This window comes from Aquarana catesbeiana, linkage group LG05 (genome assembly GCF_042186555.1).
Source record: "Aquarana catesbeiana isolate 2022-GZ linkage group LG05, ASM4218655v1, whole genome shotgun sequence".
In the NCBI taxonomy this organism is placed as follows: domain Eukaryota; kingdom Metazoa; phylum Chordata; class Amphibia; order Anura; family Ranidae; genus Aquarana; species Aquarana catesbeiana.
The window spans coordinates 474,171,614-474,196,837 of NC_133328.1; the positions used below are offsets into that span (position 1 = coordinate 474,171,614).

The window sequence follows — 25,224 nt, forward strand, 5'->3', positions numbered from 1 at the left end:
CTACAGTTCATAAAATATTGCCATATCCTCCTTGAAATTGTGATGAATAATAAACAATTTTGTTGTTTGCTTGACATGCTTTACCACGCCTGTAAGGGAATAATCTCTTTCTGGGGGTTGGTAATCACATCTGAACAAGTCCTCCGAGAACAGATTACCAAGGAGGCCCCTACCATCTTTTGTATCCTGCTTGTTGTGATTTCCTATGCATGTATCTTCACTGTATATCCCATTATACAGTTTTATGAAATAAGATGAAACTGATCTGATCGATAAGTAACAAAGTATGTTACAAGATTAACGTAACCTTTTCTATATGCTTTCTAAAAAACCTGTAAAATGTGTATCTAAACACCAAAACTAAAATGACAATGTATTACAGCTTACCAGTCCTTAGATTGGGTGGCTGCATTAGTTCTTTTTTTCATTTTTTTTCACCTGGTTATCTTGGGAACACCCTGTTGTAGGGTGGCTATAATCAATCACTTCACTATATCTATGTACGGAGCCAAAGTTATCACCCTAGGCAGGAAGCTAATGTGGGAACCCTTGAGTAGTACAAAAAGGGAATTCAATTGCTTAAAAGAAGCAGTAGCTAAGAGGTAGACTCTTGGAGCACATACTACATCAAAACAGTGGTGAAAAAGTTTCCCAAGAAGCAGGGCATAAGAGAGAAAGGACAGAATTCTCTTGGAAGGAAAAGACCACCTTAGGAAGAAAGAAGGCTTTAGGCTGCAAGACAACCTTGAAAGGTTGAGGAAGGGCTCCTAACAGGATAAGGCTGCTTACTCACAGACCCTTTGTGCAGAGGTGATAGCAACAAAAAAGTCCACCTTGTGAGTGAGGTCAGACAAAACAATATTCAGAATAGGTTCAAAAGTCAGCTACTGAAGAGGTGAAAAAGCCAGATTAAGGTTACAAGGAGACAACGGGGAACGTTCACAAGGATAGATGTGTGAGAACCCCAGAACAAAGGTCTCAACCAAGTAGTGAGACCAAGGGTCTCTGAAATAGAACAGCAAAGCCTGATTTGTCTCAAAACCAGATGCTATTCTGGGGCAGACTGGAAGGACATAATACGTCCCACGGGATAGGGCACTGACCCTTGGGACGGAACATACAGATGATCTGGAGGTGCCCACAGAGAGTCTGTCAGGAGTCTGAATGTGTCTGGATACCATGTCCTCCTAGATTAAGTCAGTGGAATAAGAATCACCAGAATGTCCTCCATCTTGGCCTGCGAAGCAGACAAGGGAGAATCTAGGTGAATGGAAAAGTGTAGATCAGTCTTAACTGATCCCACTGGGGTCACAAGAATGTTCATTGGGAAGGACAGATGCATAGAGCAGTCCAAGGACCAAGTCTATTTGTTCCACGCTGTCAGAATGTTGAGTTGCAATGGTCTGGAATGAAACTGAGCGTATGGCACAGACTCGAGGGAGTCAAACATGAGACCCAAGACCCCAAAGCAGGCACAAAGTAAGGTATTAGAACAATTGAACAGAAGCTTTTTTCTGAGGTAGGAAGATCCTGGCCAGGGCAGTGTCTAATATCAGGCTCAGGTACACAATCTGTGAGCTGGGTCCAGCAATGACTTCCCCATATTGTGGATCCATCTGAAGCTCTGCAGAGTCTTCTGGATACTGGCTTTTAGGGATATGGAGAAATGCTTCTTGAGCAGGAGGTTGTCCTGGTAACTCACAACATAAATCCCCTGACGATGGAGCAGAGCCAGAACTAGAGCAAGTACTTTGGTGAAAACCTGGGGGACATAAAAAGGCCAAAAGGGGGGGGGGGGGCATCAAATTCGTAATGCTGTTCGCCCATTGCTAACACACACAGCGCTGATGGGCTGGAAAGATGGGAGTATAAAAGTTAACATTGTGGTTGTCTTTTAAGGACAGAATATCCTCTGGAAGGATGGAGGCAATGACTGAACTGGCAGTCTCCATTCTGAATTGTTTGCACCCGTAGGAAGAATTTTAGAGTTTTCCTTGGGCTGCAATCCTTTATTTGTTTTGGGGACTTAAAAGGTTTGATTAGAAGCCTTGAAGACATTGCTAAAGGGTTAATGACCCTGTAATGTGGATGTGGGTGAGCTTGCAAGAAGCCTTGAAACCAGTCTTGACTGGTTAAGCGGGTCATGTCTTCCTACAAAAGTATGTTGCTGCATTAGATTTGGAACTGGAAGAGGGGTGAAAGGAACCTTTCCGAGCTTCAGGATTAGAAGTTTTACTGGCAGAGGCATGAGCCTTCCCTACCTGGTGGAGAAGGGTACTATTATCTCCTGTACAAGAAAGTACCAATCAGGAGTTCTCCTTCAAAAAGTAACTGCTTAAGGGGTTTCTTGCATGGCAGCTTAGCTGACTGGTATCTGAGCCAAAGGATCCTGACAATTGGTTGGAAAGAAGACTCATCTTAGAGATCTGAAGAAGTGTCCGCTAATCCATTAATTCAGTAGTGTAAGGTCACGGGTAAAATGTTTAAATGACTGTGGACTGAGGCATCTATTAGTATGGAACTAGGATCTTGAGCCATGCATTTATGTCAGATAGTAATGGGCTGGCAACTGTCAAAGAAGCAACTGGAGTTTGCGTGGTGAGGGTCCACTAAAGAGAGCTTTAAAGAGAGCATCTAACCTCTTGTCATGGTCCTTGAACATAGGATTATCTTCCAGGGGGGCCTTGAGGAAAGGAAATGGCAGGATCTACCACAGGAAATGCCCACCGCAGAATAGCCAAAGAATCTTAGGGAGTAAAATTTTTGGGTAACCATCTGAATAAAGGATACTAGGGCCCTAAGTGGATAAACGACCACCACAATTGGAGCTAATTGCTGTGCCTGAGCTAGCGAGTCCATCTGATCCTTTTGCCTTGCTTTTGTGATTGCCATGCTTTGCGAAATGTAGTGAAATGTTGTCTTCAGAGGGAGAGAGAACTCATAACCTCCACTGCTGTGGAGAGGGAGGGGAAAGCCTTGGTGCCAAGCACTTTGTGCTGATTTAAACCCAGATAGTGGGGCGAGAGAGATGTGCACTGCCAATAGAGGAGAAGCAACCAGAAAGAGGCAAGGCACGCAGCCACAGTAACCAATTTCAGAATGAGGTGGTGCAGGCGCAGTGAGCTCAAGGTCGCAATTTTAGGGGGAAGGTCACAGAGACACAGTAGCATTAATAGCATGTGCATCAATGCATGTAATTTAACCCAGAGCTCCATGCTGCGAGCCACTGGAGGGGCAGTCACTGGTACTCACAAACCTAAAGAGGTTTAGAAATTTCAATGGCACCCTGGGCATGAATGTTTAAACGGCTTCCACCCAGTATTCAAACCTCACCATGGCTTTGCCCTCCACACTGGACATACACCCTCATAGGTTTTCAAGGACAGGGCTCTGTTTGGCAGACCACAGCCCTGGAACTGTAAAGCACCCTGCGGCTCACTCCACAAGTATGAACCACCAACAGGATACAATGCATTCCAGCAACATTACAGGCAGCTTTGCTTCTTCCATCATGTGGGATCCAGTCCTCCAAGGCTCAGCCGAGGAGCCAGGAAGCTGCAGAGGAAGTCACAGTGGCTATAGTACAGCCAGGAAGTTTGATAAAAGGATCATCAGAAAGGAACAATTCCATGTGAAAGAGTAAAACTTCTCTTAGTGGAGAGAAGTGGTCCATCAACTCATTAGTAAAAAAAAATGGGGCTACCTGGGAGTGGAAGGGATTGTATAGAGCAGGGATATGCAATTAGCAGACCTCCAGCTGTTGCAAAACTACAAGTCCCATCGTGTCTCTGCCTCTGCGTGTCATGCTTTTGGCTGTCAGAGTCTTGCTATGCCTCATGGGAGTTGTAGTTCTGCAACAGCTGGAGGTCCGCTAATTGCACATCCCTGGTATAGAGGGATGTCCTTGTAGCCTTTTTTTTTTTGCCAGTGTATAATCATTGGAAGGGAGCCTCATAGAACCCATGGTAAAGTTCCTGTGCCCCTTACTAAAGGGCTGTTCTGGTGTTTAGATATCTTTTAACATAATATTGACCATCATGCTCATAGAATAACATCACTGGACACAGCAGCAGGCAGATTAAAATTACACTATTTATTTGAAGATAAACTAAAATATATACACTTTGGAATTCATTGGATATCAGCCAATTATAAAATAAATATGCAAAAAAAACATGGCTTAGAACATAAAATAAGTTATACATTGGATGTCTTACAGGCTATATGCAATAAGTTAATAAAAAGTCAGTCTAATACTGTTACAATCCATGCTTTCCTTCATTCTGTAGTATGCTTTGTGAAGGTTAAATTATCCATTCACATATGCTGTGTTACATTTGCTTTGTACAGTGCCTTCATGAGCATGCATTATGTTAACACAAATCAGGATCTGATAATCCTTCAAACTGTATTATGGTAATGCTTGCAACTCTAGGCAGAAAAAGTGGTCTATATGAAAACCCTGAGGAATGTGTATTTGTGTACATCATGATTCTGGTTAAGTGCAATTCAGTATATGCAGAGCTTAAATATACTTAAGGTCATTCTTGGTAACACTTAAAAATGTAAATACAAAATGCTAACATTCCTGTATGCAAATTCTTGCTACAAAATTTATATATATAATTGCTATATATATATATATATGTATATATTTAAATATTTGCTAGTTTTGAATACGAGAGAATTCAATTCTGTTCGCTGGCTTGCCTGCTTGTTCCAATTGGCTGTTAACCCTTGTACTTCTTTAGAGGTATAGTTTCATAAGTCATTAGCATCTAGAGGGTTAACTTGTGCATAAGCTGTAATGACTTTTTTTTTCAGAGCCTGCCTTTGTATAACAACAAATAGAAGACAACAAAAACAGCATAATCTCAAGAAGCTACATGCTTGAAATTTCATTGCCATGCTCAAAGATTGCTTGAACAAACTGCTTGAAAATACGATCCATGTAGGTTTGCTGTCTTGGCCAAATGCCTTCCAGGAATCCAATGTGGCCTCCATAGGCGGTAAGCACCAGAGCAACGTTTGGATTTTGTTTGGCACATTCCACTGGTATTGCTAAAGTGAAGAAAAAATGTAAAACATTATTACTAGCCAAGTATTTAGTGTTATGTGTCATTTCTTATGTGATAGTCAAACTAAGTTTGGCCATAGACACCTCGAACTACGTTTGATTCCTGTTGAACGCGACAAAATTTGAGCTGTTGGTGGCCTTATAGAAATCACTGAGCTAGACAAAACTCAGTTGAAAAATCAACTGAGCCAGGCGAAACATTGTTGGCCAGTGGTGCTGCAACTGACTGAATACAATAGCTGTCGGTGAAGATTCCTCCATCCATGCTGTTTACACTGTATGAAGGAATCTATTGATTTGGCAGTGGGTTGAACGAGAGAAATATAACCATATATGGATAGCTTTACTTTTACTTACACTATGTTGCCCTAAATTGTGTGGTCCGAATGCTAGAAAATGTATTCCTGATGAAAACATGAAAAAAAAAAAAAAGCAACATGGCTTATGCAGTAAAAAAAACCATCAAGGTTTCGGGGACACACAGGCCCCCTTTCTCAAGGTGGGAGCCTGCTGGCCACCTTTATCCAAGATACTGATGTTGGAAAGGAAGACCTGCAATTGGCATTCCAGTGTTCATCAAATGCACTCAGTAGGGTTTAGGTCAGGGCTCTATGCAGGCCACTCGACTTCTTCACATAAAACCAAGTCTTTATGGAGCTGTCCTTCCCCATATTGTTAACACAAGGTTTGAAATGCACAATTGTCTAAAATGTCTATGCTGTAGCAATTAGCAGTACCCTTCACAGAAAACACCTAAACTCAGTAATATGAAGGGTGACATGCTTTTGGCTATTTATTGTATGGTAATGAAAAAAATGAACAACCGTTTCCTCTTTAAAGTACACTTTTAATGAGAGTAATACAAAAGACTCTTAAGCCCTGTACACACAGGCTTCAATAGAAACCGGCCGACATTTGGCCCGAGTGTAGGGCATGACTGAAAAAGGTCTGCCGACCGACTCCCGATCAGCACTCTCAGCCAATGACTGAGAGAACTGATCGGAGTGTTCTGGCAGCGTGGCTGTCCACCTGTCAGAACACAACAGAACAGCAGCGGAGATTGCTGTACTAACATCGGACCTGAGCTGTCAGTTGAACGAAACCCACTGGGTTGAATGAAAAAAAAAAGACTAGCAGTGTGGCTTCACAGAATGTTAGTGTCAGGAAAGTAAGCAAAGCCAGTAAGTGAAAGTAAAGCCTTTTCAGCACATTTTACAGTTTTGAAATTAAAAAATCTGTATGACAGTCAGCCTTTCAGAGGAATACGTCAGCAAAGGCAACCTCCATGTTTTGTTCATGATAGGTTTCCTTTAACACAATGATTTGCATGGTTACTGCATGCCACTTCAGGTGTGCATGTTATATGCTTCTTTATGTTCTAGTATATAAACTGCATCTGCATCTTTTTTTTTATATCCAAAAACAACTTTATTTTGTTCAACATAAACAATTCTACAAGTCCAGGCTTCAACAGTACTCAGTTACATTGCATAGTTTAGGAATTCTCAATACATTATAGCAGAATCAATATTCAAAGTGCGGCTCATCAGTCTAATCAATAGTATATTCAAAAACATTTAGTCAGCATTAATACCCAATAATCTCTCCATCACCAGGTCCACCGGGACTAGTCCCAGTACATCTAGCCATGGTCCCCACAGCTTCTCAAACTTTCGGGTGCACCCCCTGTGCTGATATACCATTTTCTCCATTCTGATCATGTTCCCCACTGCCGCTATCCACTCCTTGACTGTGGGAGGGTCCTCTGATATCCAATGTACCATTATCATCTTACGTGCTATCAATAGAAGCCTAGTAACTGCTAGTCTAACACTTTCTTCCCATTCAAATGCTTCAAGCACATTTAGTAAACAGTGTTTTGGGTTGGTAGGCAAAGAGATCTGGAACACCCTATTAATGGTATCCACCACTCCACCCCAATAGGGATGAAGCTTCGGACACCGCCACAGAAGATGAATCAGATCTCCATGGTCTCTTTTGCATCTAGTGCACGTCGGGGTGTCTCTAAGACCCAATTGGTGCAGTCTGTGTGGGGTATAGTACACTCTAAAAATAAGATACAGTTGTGTTAACCTCTGCGATACATTAAGTGAACTCATGGGCACTGCTTGTAAGATCTCCTCCCATTGGTCCTCATCTATCTGTCCCACATCTCTCTCCCACTTCTCCATCATTTTCAAGGGGTGTTTATATATGAAGCCCTGCAGGAGCATATTATAGCATTGCGAGATAAAACCTTTTGTATTAGTAGCTCTCAGGACTAAGTTAATTAGCGGTGTAGGTGAAAAGGACCACTCGGAAGCAATGCTCTGAGCCTTCACCGCATGTTTTAGTTGCATATAGTAGAACCTCATTTTGGATGGCAAGCCGTGTCTTTCCTGCAGAGCCTCAAAAGATAGCAAAATACCGTTCTGAAAAATATCTCTAATATATACAACCCCATATTTCTTCCATAGTGCTCCGTGCTGTAACTGCGCTATTTCAGGGTAAGTCCCGTTTGACCATATCGGGCTAATGTCAGTGTATCCTCTCACCCCCTGCAAGTATCTAATTTTGTTCCAGATTTTCTGGATAAGATTGTAGGTCGGGTATACCTTATTTGGTTTTCCAAAGGCTAGAGACTCAAGTGCCGACGGCACCGAATCTCGCTTTACCGTATGTAGCATCACAATCTCAGAGGAACTGCGAACGATACTTAACCTATCTGTCTCTCCACCCATGATCCCTATTAGGTGCTGAAGCTGGGCTGCGAAGTAATAAAGCCATGGGTTCGGTAGGGCCAATCCCCCCTCATCTTTAGGACGCTGTAGGTGCTCAAGTTTGATTCTGGGAGGGCGATTCTTCCAAATTAACAGACGGAAGAGGGAGTTTACCATTCTGAATGTTTTCAAGGGGACCACCACTGGAGAATTGTGAAGTAAATACAATAGCTGGGACATGAGGATCATCTTGGTCAGATTCACCCTTCCCGCTATCGATAAACACAGTGAGTTCCATGTCTTAATCCGGTCTCGGAATTTCTGCAGTAATGGGGATATATTCAATTTCCCGTATTCTCTCACCATCGGTGTCACTTGAACCCCCAGATACCGAAAGGATGTAGACAGGGGTATGGAGTTGTTAGTGGGTGGCTTGCCCCCTTCATCTAGTAACATTAAGGAGGATTTTGTCCAGTTAATCTGGAGTCCCGAGTAAGTACCAAATTCCGTTATGGTGGCCATGGTTTCCTGAAGAGAGTCTTCGACATCTCCCAGCAAAATCATGGTGTCATCCGCATAGAGCATCAGTTTCTCATGCCTGTCCCCATAACGAAAGCCATCAATACCCGGGTGATCTCTAATTTTAATGGCCAGGGGCTCAATGGCCAACGCAAAAAGCAGGGGAGACAAAGGGCACCCCTGTCTCGTACCCCTACCTAGCGCGAAGGCCAGAGACATTCTGCCTGATGCTCTAATGGCTGCCTGGGGACCACAATAAAGCAAACGGACCCAGGAAATGTACGTCTCCCCGAATCCGAACCTCTGAAGAACACCCCATAAATACTCCCATTCGATGCTATCGAAGGCCTTCATAGCATCCAATGAGAGCAAAGCCCTCTGTCCCTTATTGTCTGCCTGAGACTGAATGTTCAAATAAAGTCTTCTGAGATTTACTGCCGTAGATTTATTTGGCATAAATCCTGCCTGGTCTGGATGCACTATCGACGTAATGACTTTATTTAGTCTAATTGCTAGAGCTTTCGCCAGTATCTTAATATCGCTCTGTAACAGGGAAATGGGTCTATATGATCCAGGGTCGACAGGGTCCTTACCAGGCTTTAATATCAAAACAATATTGGCTGTGGACATGGAAGGGGGTAGAGTTCCGTTAGCCCTGGCCGTGTTAAACACAGTCAGGAGCTTAGGAAGGAGTACTTCAGCATACTGCTTATAAATTTCCATAGGTAGCCCATCCGACCCGGGGGCTTTACAGTTTGGGAATGCATTCAATGCCAGCTGCAACTCCTCCACTGTAAGTGGATCGTCCAGGGCCTTCCTATTCTCAGTGGTGATCTGCGGGAAATTAATGCCCTCTAGATATCCCATAAGCTCCTCCCCTGTATACTGTCCAGTAGGCAGATACAGGTTCTCATAAAATCCTGCCAGTTCCTGTAGTATCAGATCAGGGGAACTCACTATCTTCCCCTCCTTTGTTCTAATTGCCCCTATCACTGGGGACCGTTGTTGTGAGTTTGCTATTTTAGCTAAAAGACGACCCGTGGTTTCCCCTTCCTCAAAGAAAGCTGCCTGGGAAAAAAATCTTTTCTTCTCTGCCGTGGACGACACAAATCGCTCATAAGCTGATTGAGCCGACTTCCACGACTCCCTGGCAGAGTCAGTGGGATCCTGAATAAATTTTTCCTCCAAATCCTGCACCATCTTTTCAAGTTCCTCTCTGTGCTCTGAAGAGTTTCTCTTAACTTTAGTGATTTCTGTAATTAGTAAACCCCTCAAATGAACTTTAAACGCCTACCATTGAATTAAAGGGGAGTCCAGAAACTCCTGCCCAGCCAGAAATTCTCGCATGCTCCTCTCCATCTCCACCGGGGATGTAAATAACTTTAGCCAGAAGGCATTGAATTTCCAGGGTGCCCTAGGCAACCCTGACAGTGGAGCCACTATCAAACTAATCACCAAATGGGAGTGGTCAGACACACTGCGTGGTTTGTATATCACCTCCAAGACGGATGGGAGCATGGCAGAGTCACAAATTGCTAGGTCAATCCTGGAAAGCGTCCCATGAGTTTTGGAGAAACAGGAAAACTGTTTCTCCGAAGGATTCCTGTGTCTCCAAACATCCACCCAGCCCACCTCATTTAGTAGTCTAAGCAATGGTGATTCCCTCAACGAGGCAGACCCCCTAACACTGGGGTGCCTGTCCATGGAGGGACTCAACCAGCAGTTGAAATCTCCAACAATCAATAATGGCAAGTCCGGCCTGTTCACCATATATGTCAGCAGCTTCCACAATACCTCTGCCGAAAAGGGAGGAGGAATATATATACATGCCAAAATACAGTGCAGCGATCCTATGCGACAGTGCAGGAAAATATATCTCCCTTCTGAGTCTATGCATGTGTCAAATTCCTGGAAATCTATGGCATTGTGTACCAACACACTCACCCCCCTGGAAAAGGAGGTGTGTGTGGAATGATATATCTCCCCACCCTCGAATATCTTATACAGTTTTGTGTTTCCAGAGTCAAATGTGTCTCCTGGAAACACAATATGGCTGGGTGAAGCTTTTTCAGGCAAGTGGAGATCATCATGCGTTTAAGCGGGGAACCTAGCCCCCTGATGTTCCAAGACACCACGTGGACCCTAGCCATTAGAGAGCATGATATCCAGGAAGAGCAGGGTGCCTATAAAACAATATAGCAAAATCGAACCATACATTAAATATACCACATTGAAATCTTCCCCTATAGGGATATTGAGCCCGTCTAATATCAGCCGGGTTTCCCCGCTACTCCAAATGTTGACTGTAAGCCATAATTTAGGCGCACCAAACATGTCATAATTAGCTGAGTACCAAGTCCATAGTCTAATGTCCTTCAATCGAAGCCTGTGGGTGTAAAGGGTTAAACATATAATCCAAACATTTGTCCAGGCTGTCAACAGGACAAGCCCCGATGATCCAACGTGAATCAAAAACTGATCAAGCATTTTGTTTCCACATTTCTCGTGAAAAAAAATCGCATTTTTCTTGCAGCTTTACAAGATAGCATAAAAAGGCAACAAAAAAAAAGGGAAAGGAAGGGGGGGGGGGTAACAAAAGGGGGCAAAAAGTGAACATAATGTGAGCCTTCCAAATAGAACCAGCCGGCACATCTAATATAACCATTGATCAACATAGCGACTTGCTGCAGCTACGACCAAACTAATCTCCATCTTCCTCTCCACCTCTGTGACGTAGAGCCTGCTCATTGCGATCCAGCCAAAGAGCAGCATCCTGAGCAGATTCAAAAAAGTGGGTTTGACGATTGGCAGTAACCTTCAGCTTAGCAGGGTACAGCATGGCATAGGGAAGTTGCAATGATCTTAAACGCCTTTTCACATCAGAGAACTTGGCCTGGCGTCGCTGTACCTCCGCAGAAAAGTCTGGGTAGAAGGATACACGAACTCCATTCACCTGCACATTAGCTTTCTCCCTGGCTTGTCTCAGCACCGCCTCCCTGTCTCGGTAGTGTAGGAGACGGGCCAGGATTGGTCTGGGGGGGGCGCCTGGTTGTGGCGGACGACCTGGTGTGCGATGAGCTCTCTCAACAGTAAAGAACGGGGAAAAGGCCTCCTTTCCAAATATCTCTTGCAGCCATCCCTCAATAAAGGTGGTGGGGTCTCTCCCCTCTGTTTTCTCCGGTAATCCAACAATGCGGACATTATTCCGTCTCAGACGGTTTTCCATGTCATCTGCTCTATTGTTAGTATCCTTAGCGAGCTGATGTGCTGCATGGGCCTCCCGAGCAACTGGGGGTAGTTTATCTTCAACCTCGCTCACCCTGCTTTCAACTGCAGTTGTACGTTCCCGGATTTTTTGCAAATCCTGTCGCAGCAAGGAGACATCTTCTCTCAATCCCCTAAACTGCTCCTTGAGAGTGTTTACAGAGGCTGTGCAGACATGCACCGCTCTTAAAATCTCAGCCAAAGTTGGCTGCTCAGCTTCCTCAGCGTCAGTGTCTGTAAACTGTGTAAGAGAGTGCATAGCTGCATGATTCTGCTCTCCATGTCCCTCCTTCTCTCCTGCCTCATGGCACTGTGGGCCCTGTATAGCTGAGCCCTGTGCTATCATGCAGTGCTGAGCAGGGCTTCCTCTAGCCCCCTGATCATGGGGGCCCCCCAGTTTTTGGGCATAATAAAGCATGTCCCATTGTTGCTCCTTACCCTGTGTCTTCTGCAGCTTTTTGTTGTGATCCCCCTTAGAAATCTCCACTCCTCTCGGCGTGCGCTGTGCCTGGGCCGTGGCAGCGCCATCTTGGATTTCCGACTGCATGAAATCCTCTTTTTTCTTTGTTTTTCCCCGGGTACAAAGGGCCGGCGGGTGGTCCGGAGTGTTGCCCCGATCGGTACCAGCTGGAAAGCCGTTTCTCAGCTTCAAATCACTGCTGGGAGAGGATCAATTCACTGTGCTGTGGAGGAGCTGTGAGACACACGTCTTCTCACATGCCTGTCTTGGCCACGCCCCCGCATCTGCATCTTTGCTAGTATATAAAATGCATTTTAGAGAGAAAACGTGCAGCAATATTTTCTCCAGAAAAGACATTCCAACTCTTCTAATTTTTTTTTTTTAATACAAAAAAAGACTGTTGTCCCCTGTATGGTACCATTTTAGTATAGGTCCAGTTTTAAGCATATTAACCACTTGCCGACCACCTAACGCAGATATACTGCGGCAGAATCACGTACCCATACGTGATCTGCCTCCCGCGGGCGGGGGGTCCGATCGGACCCCCCCCCCCCCCGGTGCCAGCGGCGGTCGGCATTTGACTGGGAGCGTTGAGAGGCGAGGGGGAGACCATCCGATCGTGGCCCCCCCCTCGCGATCGCTCCCAGCCAATCGGAATCCTCCCCTGCCTGTGTGTAGTACACACAGGCAGAGGATGTAATGTCATCTCTCCTCGGCTCGGCAGTTTCCGTTCCAGTGCCGAGGAGAGAAGACATGTAAGTGCACACAACACACACACACACACACACACACACACACACACACACACACACAGTAGAACATGCCAGGCACATAAAACACCCCCGACCCCCCCCGATCGCCCCCCGATCCCCCCCCGTCACAAACTGACACCAAGCAGTATTTTTTTTTTTTCTGATTACTGATTGGTGTCAGTTTGTGACAGTTAGAAGTGGTAGGGCAGTGAGTGTTAGCCCCCTGTAGGTCTAGGGTACCCCCCTAACCCCCCCTAATAAAGTTTTAACCCCTTGATCACCCCGTCACCAGTGTCGCTAAACGATCATTTTTCTGATCGCTGTATTAGTGTCGCTGGTGACGCTAGTTAGGGAGGTAAATATTGAGGTTCGCCGTCAGCGTTTTATAGCGACAGGGACCCCCATATACTATCTAATAAATGTTTTAACCCCTTGATTGCCCCCTAGTTAACCCTTTCACCACTGATCATCGTATAACCGTTACGGGTGACACTGGTTAGTTCGTTTATTTTTTATAGTGTCAGGGCACCTGCCGTTTATTACCGAATAAAGGTTTAGCCCCCTGATCGCCCGGCGGTGATATGCGTCGCCCCAGGCAGTGTCAGATTAGCGCCAGTATCGCTAACACCCACGCACGCAGCATACGCCTCCCTTAGTGGTATAGTATCTGTACGGATCAATATCTGATCCGATCAGATCTATACTAGCGTCCCCAGCAGTTTAGGGTTCCCAAAAACGCAGTGTTAGCGGGATCAGCCCAGATACCTGCTAGCACCTGCGTTTTTCCCCTCCGCCCGGCCCAGCCCACCCAAGTGCAGTATCGATCGATCACTGTCACTTACAAAACACTAAACGCATAACTGCAGCGTTCACAGAGTCAGGCCTGATCCCTGCGATCGCTAACAGTTTCCTTGGTAGCGTTTTGGTGAACTGGCAAGCACCAGCCCCAGGCAGCGTCAGGTTAGCGCCAGTACCGCTAACACCCACGCACGCACCGTACACCTCCCTTAGTGGTATAGTATCTGAACGGATCAATATCTGATCCGATCAGATCTATACTGGCGTCCCCAGCAGTTTAGGGTTCCCAAATACGCAGTGTTAGCGGGATCAGCCCAGATACCTGCTAGCACCTGCGTTTTGCCCGTCCGCCCGGCCCAGCCCACCCAAGTGCAGTATCAATCGATCACTGTCACTTACAAAACACTAAACGCATAACTGCAGCGTTCGCAGAGTCAGGCCTGATCCCTGCGATCGCTAACAGTTTTTTTTGTAGCGTTTTGGTGAACTGGCAAGCACCAGCGGCCTAGTACACCCCGGTCGTAGTCAAACCAGCACTGCATTAACACTTGGTGACGTGGCGAGTCCCATAAGTGCAGTTCAAGCTGGTGAGGTGGCAAGCACAAGTAGTGTCCCGCTGCCACCAAAAAGACAAACACAGGCCGTCGTGCCCATAATGCCCTTCCTGCTGCATTCGCCAATCCTAATTGGGAACCCACCGCTTCTGCAGCGCCCGTACTTCCCCCATTCACATCCCCAACCAAATGAAGTCAGCTGCATGAGAGGCATTTTCTTTATGTCCTCCCGAGTACCCGTACCCAGCGAACCCCCCCCAAAAAAAGATGTCGTGTCTTCAGCAAGCGTGGATATAGGCGTGACACCCGCTATTATTGTCCCTCCTGTCCTGACAATGCTGGTCTTTGCATTGGTGAATGTTTTGAACGCTACCATACACTAGTTGAGTATTAGCGTAGGGTACAGCATTGCACAGACTAGGCACACTTTCACAGGGTCTCCCAAGATGCCATCGCATTTTGAGAGACCCGAACCTGGAACCGTTTACAGTTATAAAAGTTACAGTTACAAAAAAAGTGTAAAAAAAAAAAAAAACACATACAAAAATATAAAATAAAAAAAAATAGTTGTCGTTTTATTGTTCTCTCTCTCTCTATTCTCTCTATTGTTCTGCTCTTTTTTACTGTATTTTATTCTGCAATGTTTTATTGTTATTATGTTTTATCATGTTTGCTTTTCAGGTATGCAATTATTTATACTTTACCGTTTACTGTGTTTTATTGTTAACCATTTTTTTGTCTTCAGGTACGCCATTCACTACTTTGAGTGGTTATACCAGAATGATGCCTGCAGGTTTAGGTATCATCTTGGTATCATTCTTTTCAGCCAGCGGTCGGCTTTCATGTAAAAGCAATCCTAGCGCCTAATTAGCCTCTAGACTGCTTTTACAAGCAGTGGGAGGGAATGCCCCCCCCAACGTCTTCCGTGTTTTTCTCTGTCTCTCCTGTCTCAACAGGGAACCTGAAAATGCAGCCGGTGATTCAGCCAGCTGACCATAGAGCTGATCAGAGACCAGAGTGGCTCCAAACATCTCTACGGCCTAAGAAACCGGAAGCTACGAGCATTTTATGACTTAGATTTCGCCGGATGTAAACAGCGCCATTGGGAAATTGGGAAAGCATTTTATCACACCGATCTTGGTGTGGTCAGATGCTTTGAGGGCAGAGGAGAAATCTAGGGTCTAATAGACCCCAATTTTTTCAAAAAAGAGTACCTGTCACTACCTATTGCTATGATAGGGGATATTTACATTCCCTGAGATAACAATTAAAAAAGATTAAAAAAAAAAAAAAAAAAAATGAAAGGAACAGTTTAAAAATAAGATAAAAAAAAATAATAATAATAAAGAAAAAAAAAAAAGCACCCCTGTCCCCCCTGCTCTCGCGCTAAGGCGAACGCAAGCGTCAGTCTGGCGTCAAATGTAAACAGCAATTGCACCATGCATGTGAGGTATCACCGCGAACGTCAGATCGAGGGCAGTAATTTTAGTAGTAGACCTCCTCTGTAAATCTAAAGTGGTAACCTGTAAAGGCTTTTAAAGGCTTTTAAAAATGTATTTAGTTTGTCGCCACTGCACGTTTGTGCGCAATTTTAAAGCATGTCATGTTTGGTATCCATGTACTCGGCCTAAGATCATCTTTATTATTTCATCAAACATTTGGGCAATATAGTGTGTTTTAGTGCATTAAAATTTTAAAAAGTGTGTTTTTTCCCCAAAAAATGCGTTTGAAAAATCGCTGCGCAAATACTGTGTGGAAAAAAAAAATGAAACACCGACCATTTTAATCTGTAGGGCATTTGCTTTAAAAAATATATATAATGTGTGGGGGTTCAAAGTAATTTTCTTGCAAAAAAAAATTATTTTTTTATGTAATCAAAAAGTGTCAGAAAGGGCTTTGTCTTCAAGTGGTTAGAAGAGTGGGTGATGTGTGACATAAGCTTCTAAATGTTGTGCATAAAATGCCAGGACAGTTCAAAACCCCCCCAAATGACCCCATTTTGGAAAGTAGACACCCCAAGCTATTTGCTGAGAGGCATGTCGAGTCCATGGAATATTTTATATTGTGACACAAGTTGCGGGAAAGAGACAATTTTTTATTTTTTTTATTTTTTTTTATTTTTTTTTGCGCAAAGTTGTCACTAAATGATATATTGCTCAAACATGCCATGGGAATATGTGAAATTACACCCCAAAATACATTCTGTTGCTTCTCCTGAGTACGGGGATACCACATGTGAGACTTTTTGGGAGCCTAGCCGCGTACGGGACCCCGAGAACCAAGCACCGCCATCAGACTTTCTAAGGCCGTAAATTTTTGATTTCACTCTTCACTGCCTATCACAGTTTCGGAGGCCATGGAATGCCCAGGTGGCAAAACCCCCCCCCAAATGACCCCATTTTGGAAAGTAGACATCCCAAGCTATTTGCTGAGGGGTATAGTGAGTATTTTGCAGACCTCACTTTTTGTCACAAAGTTTTGAAAATTGAAAAAAGAAAAAAAAAATTTTTTTTTCTCGTCTTTCTTTATTTTCAAAAACAAATGAGAGCTGCAAAATACTCACCATGCCTCAAAGCAAATAGCTTGGGGTGTCTACTTTCCAAAATGGGGTCATTTGGGGGGGTTTTATGCCATCTGGGCATTTTATGGCCTCCGAAACTGTGATAGGCAGTGAAGAGTGAAATAAAAAATTTACACCCTTAGAAATCCTGAAGGCGGTGATTGGTTTTCGGGGCCCCGTACGCGGCTAGGCTTCCAAAAAGTCCCACACATGTGGTATCCCCATACTCAGGAGAAGCAGCTAAATGTATTTTGGGGTGCAATTCCACATATGCCCATGGCCTGTGTGAGCAATATATCATTTAGTTGCAACTTTTTGTAATTTTTTTTTTTTTTTGTGTCATTATTCAATCACTTGGGACAAAAAAATGAATATTCAATGGGCTCAACATGCCTCTCAGCAATTTCCTTGGGGTGTCTACTTTCCAAAATGGGGTCATTTGTGGGGGTTTTGTACTGCCTTGCCATTTTAGCACCTCAAGAAACGACATAGGCAGTCATAAATTAAAGGCTGTGTAAATTCCAGAAAATGTACCCTAGTTTGTAGGCGCTATAACTTTTGCGCAAACCAATAAATATACACTTATTGACATTTTTTTTACCAAAGACATGTGGCTGAATACATTTTGGCCTAAATGTATGACTAAAATTGAGTTTATTGGATTTTTTTTAGAACAAAAAGTAGAAAATATAATTTTTTTTCAAAATTTTCGGTCTTTTTCCGTGTATAGCGCAAAAAATAAAAACGGCAGAGGTGATCAAATACCATCAAAAGAAAGCTCTATTTATGGGAAGAAAAGGACGCAAATTTCGTTTGGGTACAGCATTGCATGACCGCGCAATTAGCAGTTAAAGCGACGCAGTGCCAAATTGTAAAAAGTGCTCTGGTCAGGAAGGGGGTAAATCCTTCCGGGGCTGAAGTGGTTAAAACATGTTTTACAGGAATTTTCTCTCGAGTTTTTACTTTTCCTCAAAATGGAATTCCAGGAAAAAACTTTTTTTCTTATGTATGCTGTGTACAAACAAGTTCCCTCTAATAATGTTTATTTTCATTTCAAAAATTCTTTTTATTGAAGTTTTAAACATAGTACAAACATGATACTTGTAAAGTGACAACATGAAAATATAAAATGAATTAAAATAAAAAAAAGGTAGGAAAAACTATAGAAGAGTCATACAACAGCACAAGTGGCCATTATGGCCCTGAATAACAGTAGCGGACTATCTCAGGAGAATAGTCAACTACATTTCCACATAAAGAATTATTTTCTTTCCATAATAGAATTATATGCAACTGCCAATGCATCCAGATATACAATTACCTCCAATGATGTTTACCCTAGATGTGGATCGCTGCTGTAAAAGGTAAAAATCATAGTTTCATTCATGCTGGAAAGTACAGGCAGTGCCATACTTCTGGCTCTGCAAAGATGAGGGTTATGAGAGCTGCAGTTTTCATACAGATAAGGGATGCCATTATTTACCCTCCCTTTGTTCTTCCCTTGTCTATTAACAAAACGCTTTATATACTGTTCACAAGATACAAGATGTTCTGTGAATGGAGACATGGAGAGGAGGGTCAGGAAAACAGCAGTATCTCCCCTTGTCCATTCGCAGAACTGTTTGCATTCAGTGATCAGAATACAAGGCGTTTTACGAATGGATACAAATCAAAATGTGTGACTGCGCTACAGTTAAAAAAAAATGACACAAAATAAACCATGTGCAAAAAGCAAACGTAAAAAAGTACAAATTTGATAATACACAGAGACTGTAATTTCATATGTGCCGAAACTTTTCATATCAAACAATCAAACTATTCCTTCAATGTCCATAATTAATAAAGTGTCTAGTACAATTCTGTGCAATGTATAATATAAATAAAGTGCCAAAGTGCATCCAAATATAGTGACCACGTAAATTATCCTCCTTGGTGATCTTCACCATACCCGTTGCCCACCACCTGTCTCACAATTCGCTTGCTAGACAAATATTCTAACAGGCTTTCCTCTATACAAATCCTCCTTTCCAGACTCCACAGGCTTAATCTCATATAAAATTGTCTCCACCACAGAATATAGAAGGCATGTCTCAGCCTCATGTAGGGGAAAGATATGACAGAGTGTCTATATTAGGGCTTGTTCACACTTGACTAAATTTCTAATGCTCAACAAAAGCTCCTATGGCGTTTGTATGGGCGTCAATGAGCTTTAGTATGGGCATTAGACAAACGATTAACAAGCATTAATGCGGAGTTAAAAATGCTCCCCAAACGCCCTGTTGGCAGATTTGAAGCGTTTGACGAGCGTTAAAACTGCTCCACAAATGCCTATTCCGTTACAGTAAATTAACTAAGCTTAACGCTCCGCAACCGCCCCGCAACTGCCTGCCAAAGCACTTGCGAGGCGTTACCATAGACTTGAATGGGAGGCATTGAAGGGCTTCAAATGCCTCCTGACTCAACATGGGGCTTCAAATTTGAAGCGACGCAACACTTAGTGTGAACAGCACTATGGGCTGTCTATTGTATCTTGTGCATAGGCGTTTGAGGGGCCTTTTTAGCACCTCTCAAACGCCTGCTCTTAATGACAGCCTTAGGGAGATACGCTTAGATTATCAGTAGCGTAGTAGTATTTATTTTTCACTTGGTGCAGACTTTATCCTGTACTACAGCATACCTCCCAACTTTTTGAAATGGGAATGAGGGACACCTATTAGCAAAAGTATGTAGGCATAGGACACACACCCTGCCATGCCCCCTTTAAGGAGAATTATACAAAAAAATTATTAGTTAAAAGAGAAGTATGGGAATTTTTTTCCCCCATAATCATACTTACCTAGGCATCTCTACACTGAGAACCAAGCCACCGAACACCACCGATGGCTTGGGTCTCTCACCTCCCCGAGCGGAGAGCTGCTGACTGTCAATCAGCAACTCTCCTACTCTGCTCTTCCATGCTCACTGGCGTGCTGAGCTGTGGAGGGGCGGGGAGCGGCTGTCTCAGATCCAGACTCCCAGAGTTGGGATGACGCGGTGCCTGGACTGATCTGTGTGACGTCAGCAGAGAACTGACCGCTTTCTGCTGAAAACAAGACACAGGAGTGCAAAAAGAATTGCACTCCTGTGACCCATAGGAGAAGCCCAGCCAAATGAGCTCAGGCTGCACTTCTCCTTTAAACCCACCCATGCTTTTTTTTACCACTACTATTCCTTTTATACTGGCTTTTGAAATTTACAAATAAAACAATTTAGAAATTGGATGAAAAGTTTAGCACTTGCAAACACTTTTTGAAAGATAAATAGTGTATTTTATATACAACTATATAGATCAGACCAAAATGAGGGACAAATGAGGAGGGAAGAGGGACAGAGGAAATTTTACTCCAAATCAGGGTCAGTCCCTTGAAATAAGGAAAAGTTGGGAGCTATGCTGCTGTTTTTCGAAGAAATAATGAGAGAGGGAAAGGTGGATAAATGCCAGGATCCCCTCTCTGTATAGGAGCCACTACTCTCATACTCACAACATCAGAGGTAAAGCTCTGGATAAACTTTCCATTGTGAATTAAACTATGATTTTTACCCTACACAGCAGGTTTCAGGACCTAGGAGAAGCATCTTTACAGGTAATATGCTTGTACAGAGCACAAGTCAGAAAAAGATATTTTCCTGAAGGCTGTTTTTTAATGCTACCAAGCACTGATCAGATTCAAGTAGTGGTCCTCCTGAGAGGTAAAAGCATTGGGCTGGCTCATATAGGCCATTCTTGCAGCCCAATTAGAGCTCCATAAATGACTTATTTTTGAGATATGCATTGTTATTCTGCTATGAATATACTATATATACAGTATGCATATTTTACATATGTTTTGCACATATACTCACCATGACCAGGAGAAAAGACATCATCTACAGCATTCAGACACAATACTGGTATCTCAATTGATTTCACCCTGTGGCAAGGACTGGCATCCTTGTAATAGTGATCATTTGTAGGGTAACCAAACATCACTGAGGTAAATCTTTTATCAAACTCTCTAATTGACTTAGCCTGCAGACAGAACAAAATGAAATAATATGATGGCCAGCATTCTCAGACATCACTGGATCTTCAAGATGATCACCAAAACTAATATGGGAAACAATGGTTACCTTAAAGTGGTTGTAAACCCTAGTCATGGAAGTTGAGCAAACCACATATATTTTCAGTGTTTACTTATCTCCAAAGCTCTAAGTGTCGTTTCTCTGTGGTGCTTCTTTCCTCTGTTATCAGCATGAGTCACTTCTGAGAAGTTTTCCCAACATATGAGATACATTTGTGTCGGAAGCGAGAGGTCAGAACAGGGCTAGTCTATTCAGAACATAGTTCTGCTGTGTGGAGGGGATATGTTCCTTTTTCCAATCAACTTTCACATACTGTAACTGCAGTCTCTGCACCCTCTCCTCTGTGCTCCTAACAGATGAATAAAGATTTTTAACACAATCTGCACTTTTGAAGGGGTGTAGGCAATATAAGACTGCAGATACACAAGTAAAACCTATGTAGGAGGATTTGTTTAATCTGAGGCTGTTCAATTCACTGGGTATATGTGAGGGTTTACATCCACTTTAAGCTTGTGATACAAATACATTTATTTGAATAACTTCAGTTTAAGAGTCAAAGAAGAATTGTATTTTATTAATTTTGGGTTGAATGGTGAAATATTAGAATTGCTATCTGTGTCCCCTAGTGGGACGATTTATTTTCTCATTCTGGGCTGTTGTCATAGCTACAAAATAATGGATATGCACCATTTGACAGTTGTCTCCTGCATAGAAGGAGATGGCAAATCTGATGGGCATGCCTGTTGCAGGGACAAAGACAGAAGGAGAGCAGCTCCATCTAAGTGCAGCACTATTAAGACATTTTATTGCATAAAAGACAATTGGTAACTCACAAAATGTATGAGTTGTCAGCGCATGTGGGATTAATAATGTGGTTCATCCGCTCGTGGCAAAGACGATCTTCTCGCTGATGAAGAGGCAGCTGATGGGTCCAGGGATGCCGGTGGTTCCCAGTGCTTCCAGACACCCAGGACGGCTCACAGACAACGGTGTGCGTCACTTCCAGTTGAAGACAGAGTGGGGAGGAGTACGCGTTCGGAGCATGCATGCTCCTTTATCAGGCTATCCGAACGCACGCTCCTCCCCGCTCTCTCTCCAACCAGAAGTGATCTACACCGCTGTCTGTGAGCCGTCCTGAGTGTCTGGAAGCACTGGGAACCACAGATTACTGATGATTCAAACTTCTATCATCATCCTAGCACAGCAGTTGGTGACATTTAAAGAGGAAGTAAACCCTGATATACTTCCTCTTTGTTTCCCTGCAAAGGTAAAGCATAATGGGCTACTATGCATCGCATAGTAGCCCATTATATGTCACTTACCTGACAAGGGAGCCTGCAATGTCACCGATGTCCCTTCTTCATACGAAGCATCCATCTTCTTTCCGGCTATCGCGGCTCCGGTGCTGTGACTGGCTGGAGCCACGATGACGTCACTCCCGCACATGCGCGCTGGTGCTGCCACTAACGGCATGATCGCCGTTAGAGACGGCACGCTCAGTGCGCCTGCGCGCCGTTGTCTACGGAGCATGCGCCGTAGACATCTGTGCCTGTCTTTTGGAAATATCTTCTAAACTATGTAGGTTTAGGAGATATTTCTTGCACCTACAGGTAAGCCTTAATCTAGGCTTACCTGTAGGTAAAAGTGGTCTGTAAGGGTTTACAGCCACTTTAATATGTAGATCTGTAGTCAGAAAACTATAGCATTGTACTGGACTTGTGTACTGTAGTCTGAGCAGTTAAATTCTTTCTGATTAAGCCTCTGTATGCTGAAGGATCAACTACACCTGCTACTTCATATACAGCATATGGATATTTTTTACATACGGTGTTTACTTTTATGCTCCCTAGTGAAGACTGGGATCTTATATATACAGTATCTCACAAAGTGAGTACACACCTTACATTTTTCTAAATATTTTATTCTCTTTATCTTTTCATGTGATAACACTGAAGAAATGACACGTTGCTACAATGTAAAGTAGTGAGTGTACAGCTTGTATAACAGTGTAAATTTGCTGTCCCCTCAAAATAACTCAACACACAGCCATTAATATCTAAACCGCTGGCAACAACAGTGAGTACACCCCTGAAAATTGTGAAAAAGTGAAAATGTCCAAATTGGTCCCAAAGTGTCAATATTTTGTGTGGCCACCATTATTTTCCAGCACTGCCTTAACCCTCTTGGGCATAGAGTTCATCAGAGCTTTACAGGTTGCCACTTGAGTCTGCTTCCATTCCTCCATGACGACATCACAGAGCTGGTGGACGTTCGAGACCTTGCCCTCCACCACCTTTGAGGATGCCCCAAAGATGCTCAATAGGGTTTATGTCTCGAGACATGCTTGGCCAGTCCATCACCTTTACCCCCAGCTTTTTTTTAGCAAGGCAGTAGTCCTCTTGGAGGTGGGGTCGTTTGGAGGTTTGGGGTTGTTATGTTGGAATACTGCCCTGTGGCCCAGTCTCCGAAGGGAGGGGATCATGCTCTGCTTCAGTATGTCACAGTACAAGTTGGCATTCATGCTTCCCTCAATGAACTGTAGCTCCCCAGTGTCAGCAGCACTCATGCAGCCCCAGACTATGACACTCCCACCACCATGCTTGACTGTAGGCAAGGCACACTTGTCTTTGTACTCCTCACCTGGTTGCCACCACACACGCTTGACACCATCTGAACCAAATAAGTTTATCTTGGTCTCATCAGACCACAGGACATGGTTTCAGTAATCCATGTCCTTTGTCTTCTTGTCTTCAGCAAACTGTTTGTGGGCTTTCTTGTGCATCATCTTTAGAAGATAGGACGACAGCTATGCAGACCAATTTGATGCAGTATGCAGCGTATGGTCCGAGCACTGACAGGCTGACCTCCCACCCCTTCAACCTCTGCAGCAATGCTGGCAGCACTCATACTTCTATTTCCCAAAGACAACCTCTGGATATGATGCTGAGCATGTGCACTCAACTTCTTTGGTAGGCCATGGCAAAGCCTGTTCTGAGTGGAACCGGTAATGTTAAACCGCTGTATGGTCTTGGCCACCATACTGCAGCTTAGTTTCAGGGTCTTGGCAATCTTCTTATAGCCTAGGCCATCTTTATGTAGAGCAACAATTCTTTTTTTCAGATCCTCAGAGAGTTCTTTGCCATGAGGTGCCATGTTGAACTTCCAGTGACTAGTGTGAAAGCGTGAGAGCGATAACACCAAATTTAACACACCTGCTCCCCATTCACACCTGAGAAACGTCGTTGTAACACTATTGATTCACATGACACCGGGGAGGGAAAATGGCTAATGGGCCCAATTTGGACATTTTCACTTAGGGGTGTACTTACTTTTATTGCCAGCGGTTTAGACATTAATGACTGTGTGTTGAGTTATTTTGAGGGGACAGAAAATTTACACTGTTATACAAGCTGTACACTACTACTTTACATGGTAGCAAAGTGTAATTTCTTCAGTGTTGTCACAAGAAAAGATATAATAAAATATTTACAAAAATGTGAGAGGTGTACTCACTTTTGTGAGATACTGTATATCAGTGGTCATCAACCCTGTCCTCAGGGCCCACTATTAGGCCAGGTTTGTGAGATAACTGAAATACATCACAGGTGATATAATTTGCTGCTCAGTGATTGCAGTATTCTAGTCTGCATCTCCCCAAGGTAATACATAAAACCTGGCCTGTTAGTGGGCCCTGAGGACAGGGTTGATGACCACTGCTGTATGTTGTTGCTGGGGTATTAGGATACTAGACATGACCAGCAGTCTCGTTGTAAAGAATTTAAATGACAGACACTTTAATATCAGTTGATCTGCAGTATAGGACAGCACAGAATGCTGCAGAGAAAATTCAGTTAAAAAAAAAAAAAAAAAAAAGAGTACAGTGAGAGGATATGTTAGGCAGGCATGTGGTTGTTTAGGTTCAGGTAAATATATTCATGCTAAGTCAGCTATAATACAAAAAATATAAATTATAATAACAAATACAACTCTGCTTAGTCCACAGATTAAAAAGATTTACCTTCATAATATAATCAATGTCAAATTGCTTTTCCAGTACACGGCGATGCCTGCAATACAAAACATGCACATTTTTCATTGTATATCAGACACAGATTTACAAAAGGTATGATGTACAGGTATGCCAGTGTAGAATCTCTGACTGTCCCTGGATGCAGACAGTGTGTTTTCAGGGTCGGCATTTCTGCAGAGGTCTGGATGCACACAATATGACTGTAGCTAATCTGCCAGTTTGCATGCGGCCATAGCAAAGAGTGTTGCTGCGTCCAGAGACCTCTGAATGTAGCAAGTTATCGGCCCCCAAGTGCCTGTGTGAATGTAGAATATTCATTATCAGCAGACACTCTTTCTGGAATTTGATTGGATATTATGACTATAAATCAATTCATAGCCCAGGGATAT

The 25,224-nt window shown here is 43.5% G+C and overlaps 1 protein-coding gene across 2 annotated transcripts in view; it reads right to left on the bottom strand.

Moving 5' to 3' along the window:
* Positions 1-4,078: 4,078 nt before the first annotated feature.
* The window catches only part of ABHD3 (abhydrolase domain containing 3, phospholipase), a 169,416-nt gene continuing 148,270 nt past the window's right edge, over positions 4,079-25,224 (bottom strand). Inside the window, exons 7-10 of one of the 2 annotated variants that reach the window (XM_073631452.1) lie at positions 24,824-24,872; positions 20,587-20,752; positions 4,887-5,061; positions 4,079-4,494 (exon numbers count right to left, since the gene is read on the bottom strand). In XM_073631452.1, the coding sequence (XP_073487553.1) occupies positions 4,374-4,494; positions 4,887-5,061; positions 20,587-20,752; positions 24,824-24,872 (511 nt within the window). In that variant the 3' untranslated portion in view covers positions 4,079-4,373. Of the gene's footprint in view, positions 5,062-20,586; positions 20,753-24,823; positions 24,873-25,224 lie in introns of both variants that reach the window. The other variant, XM_073631451.1, reaches the window with a different exon arrangement.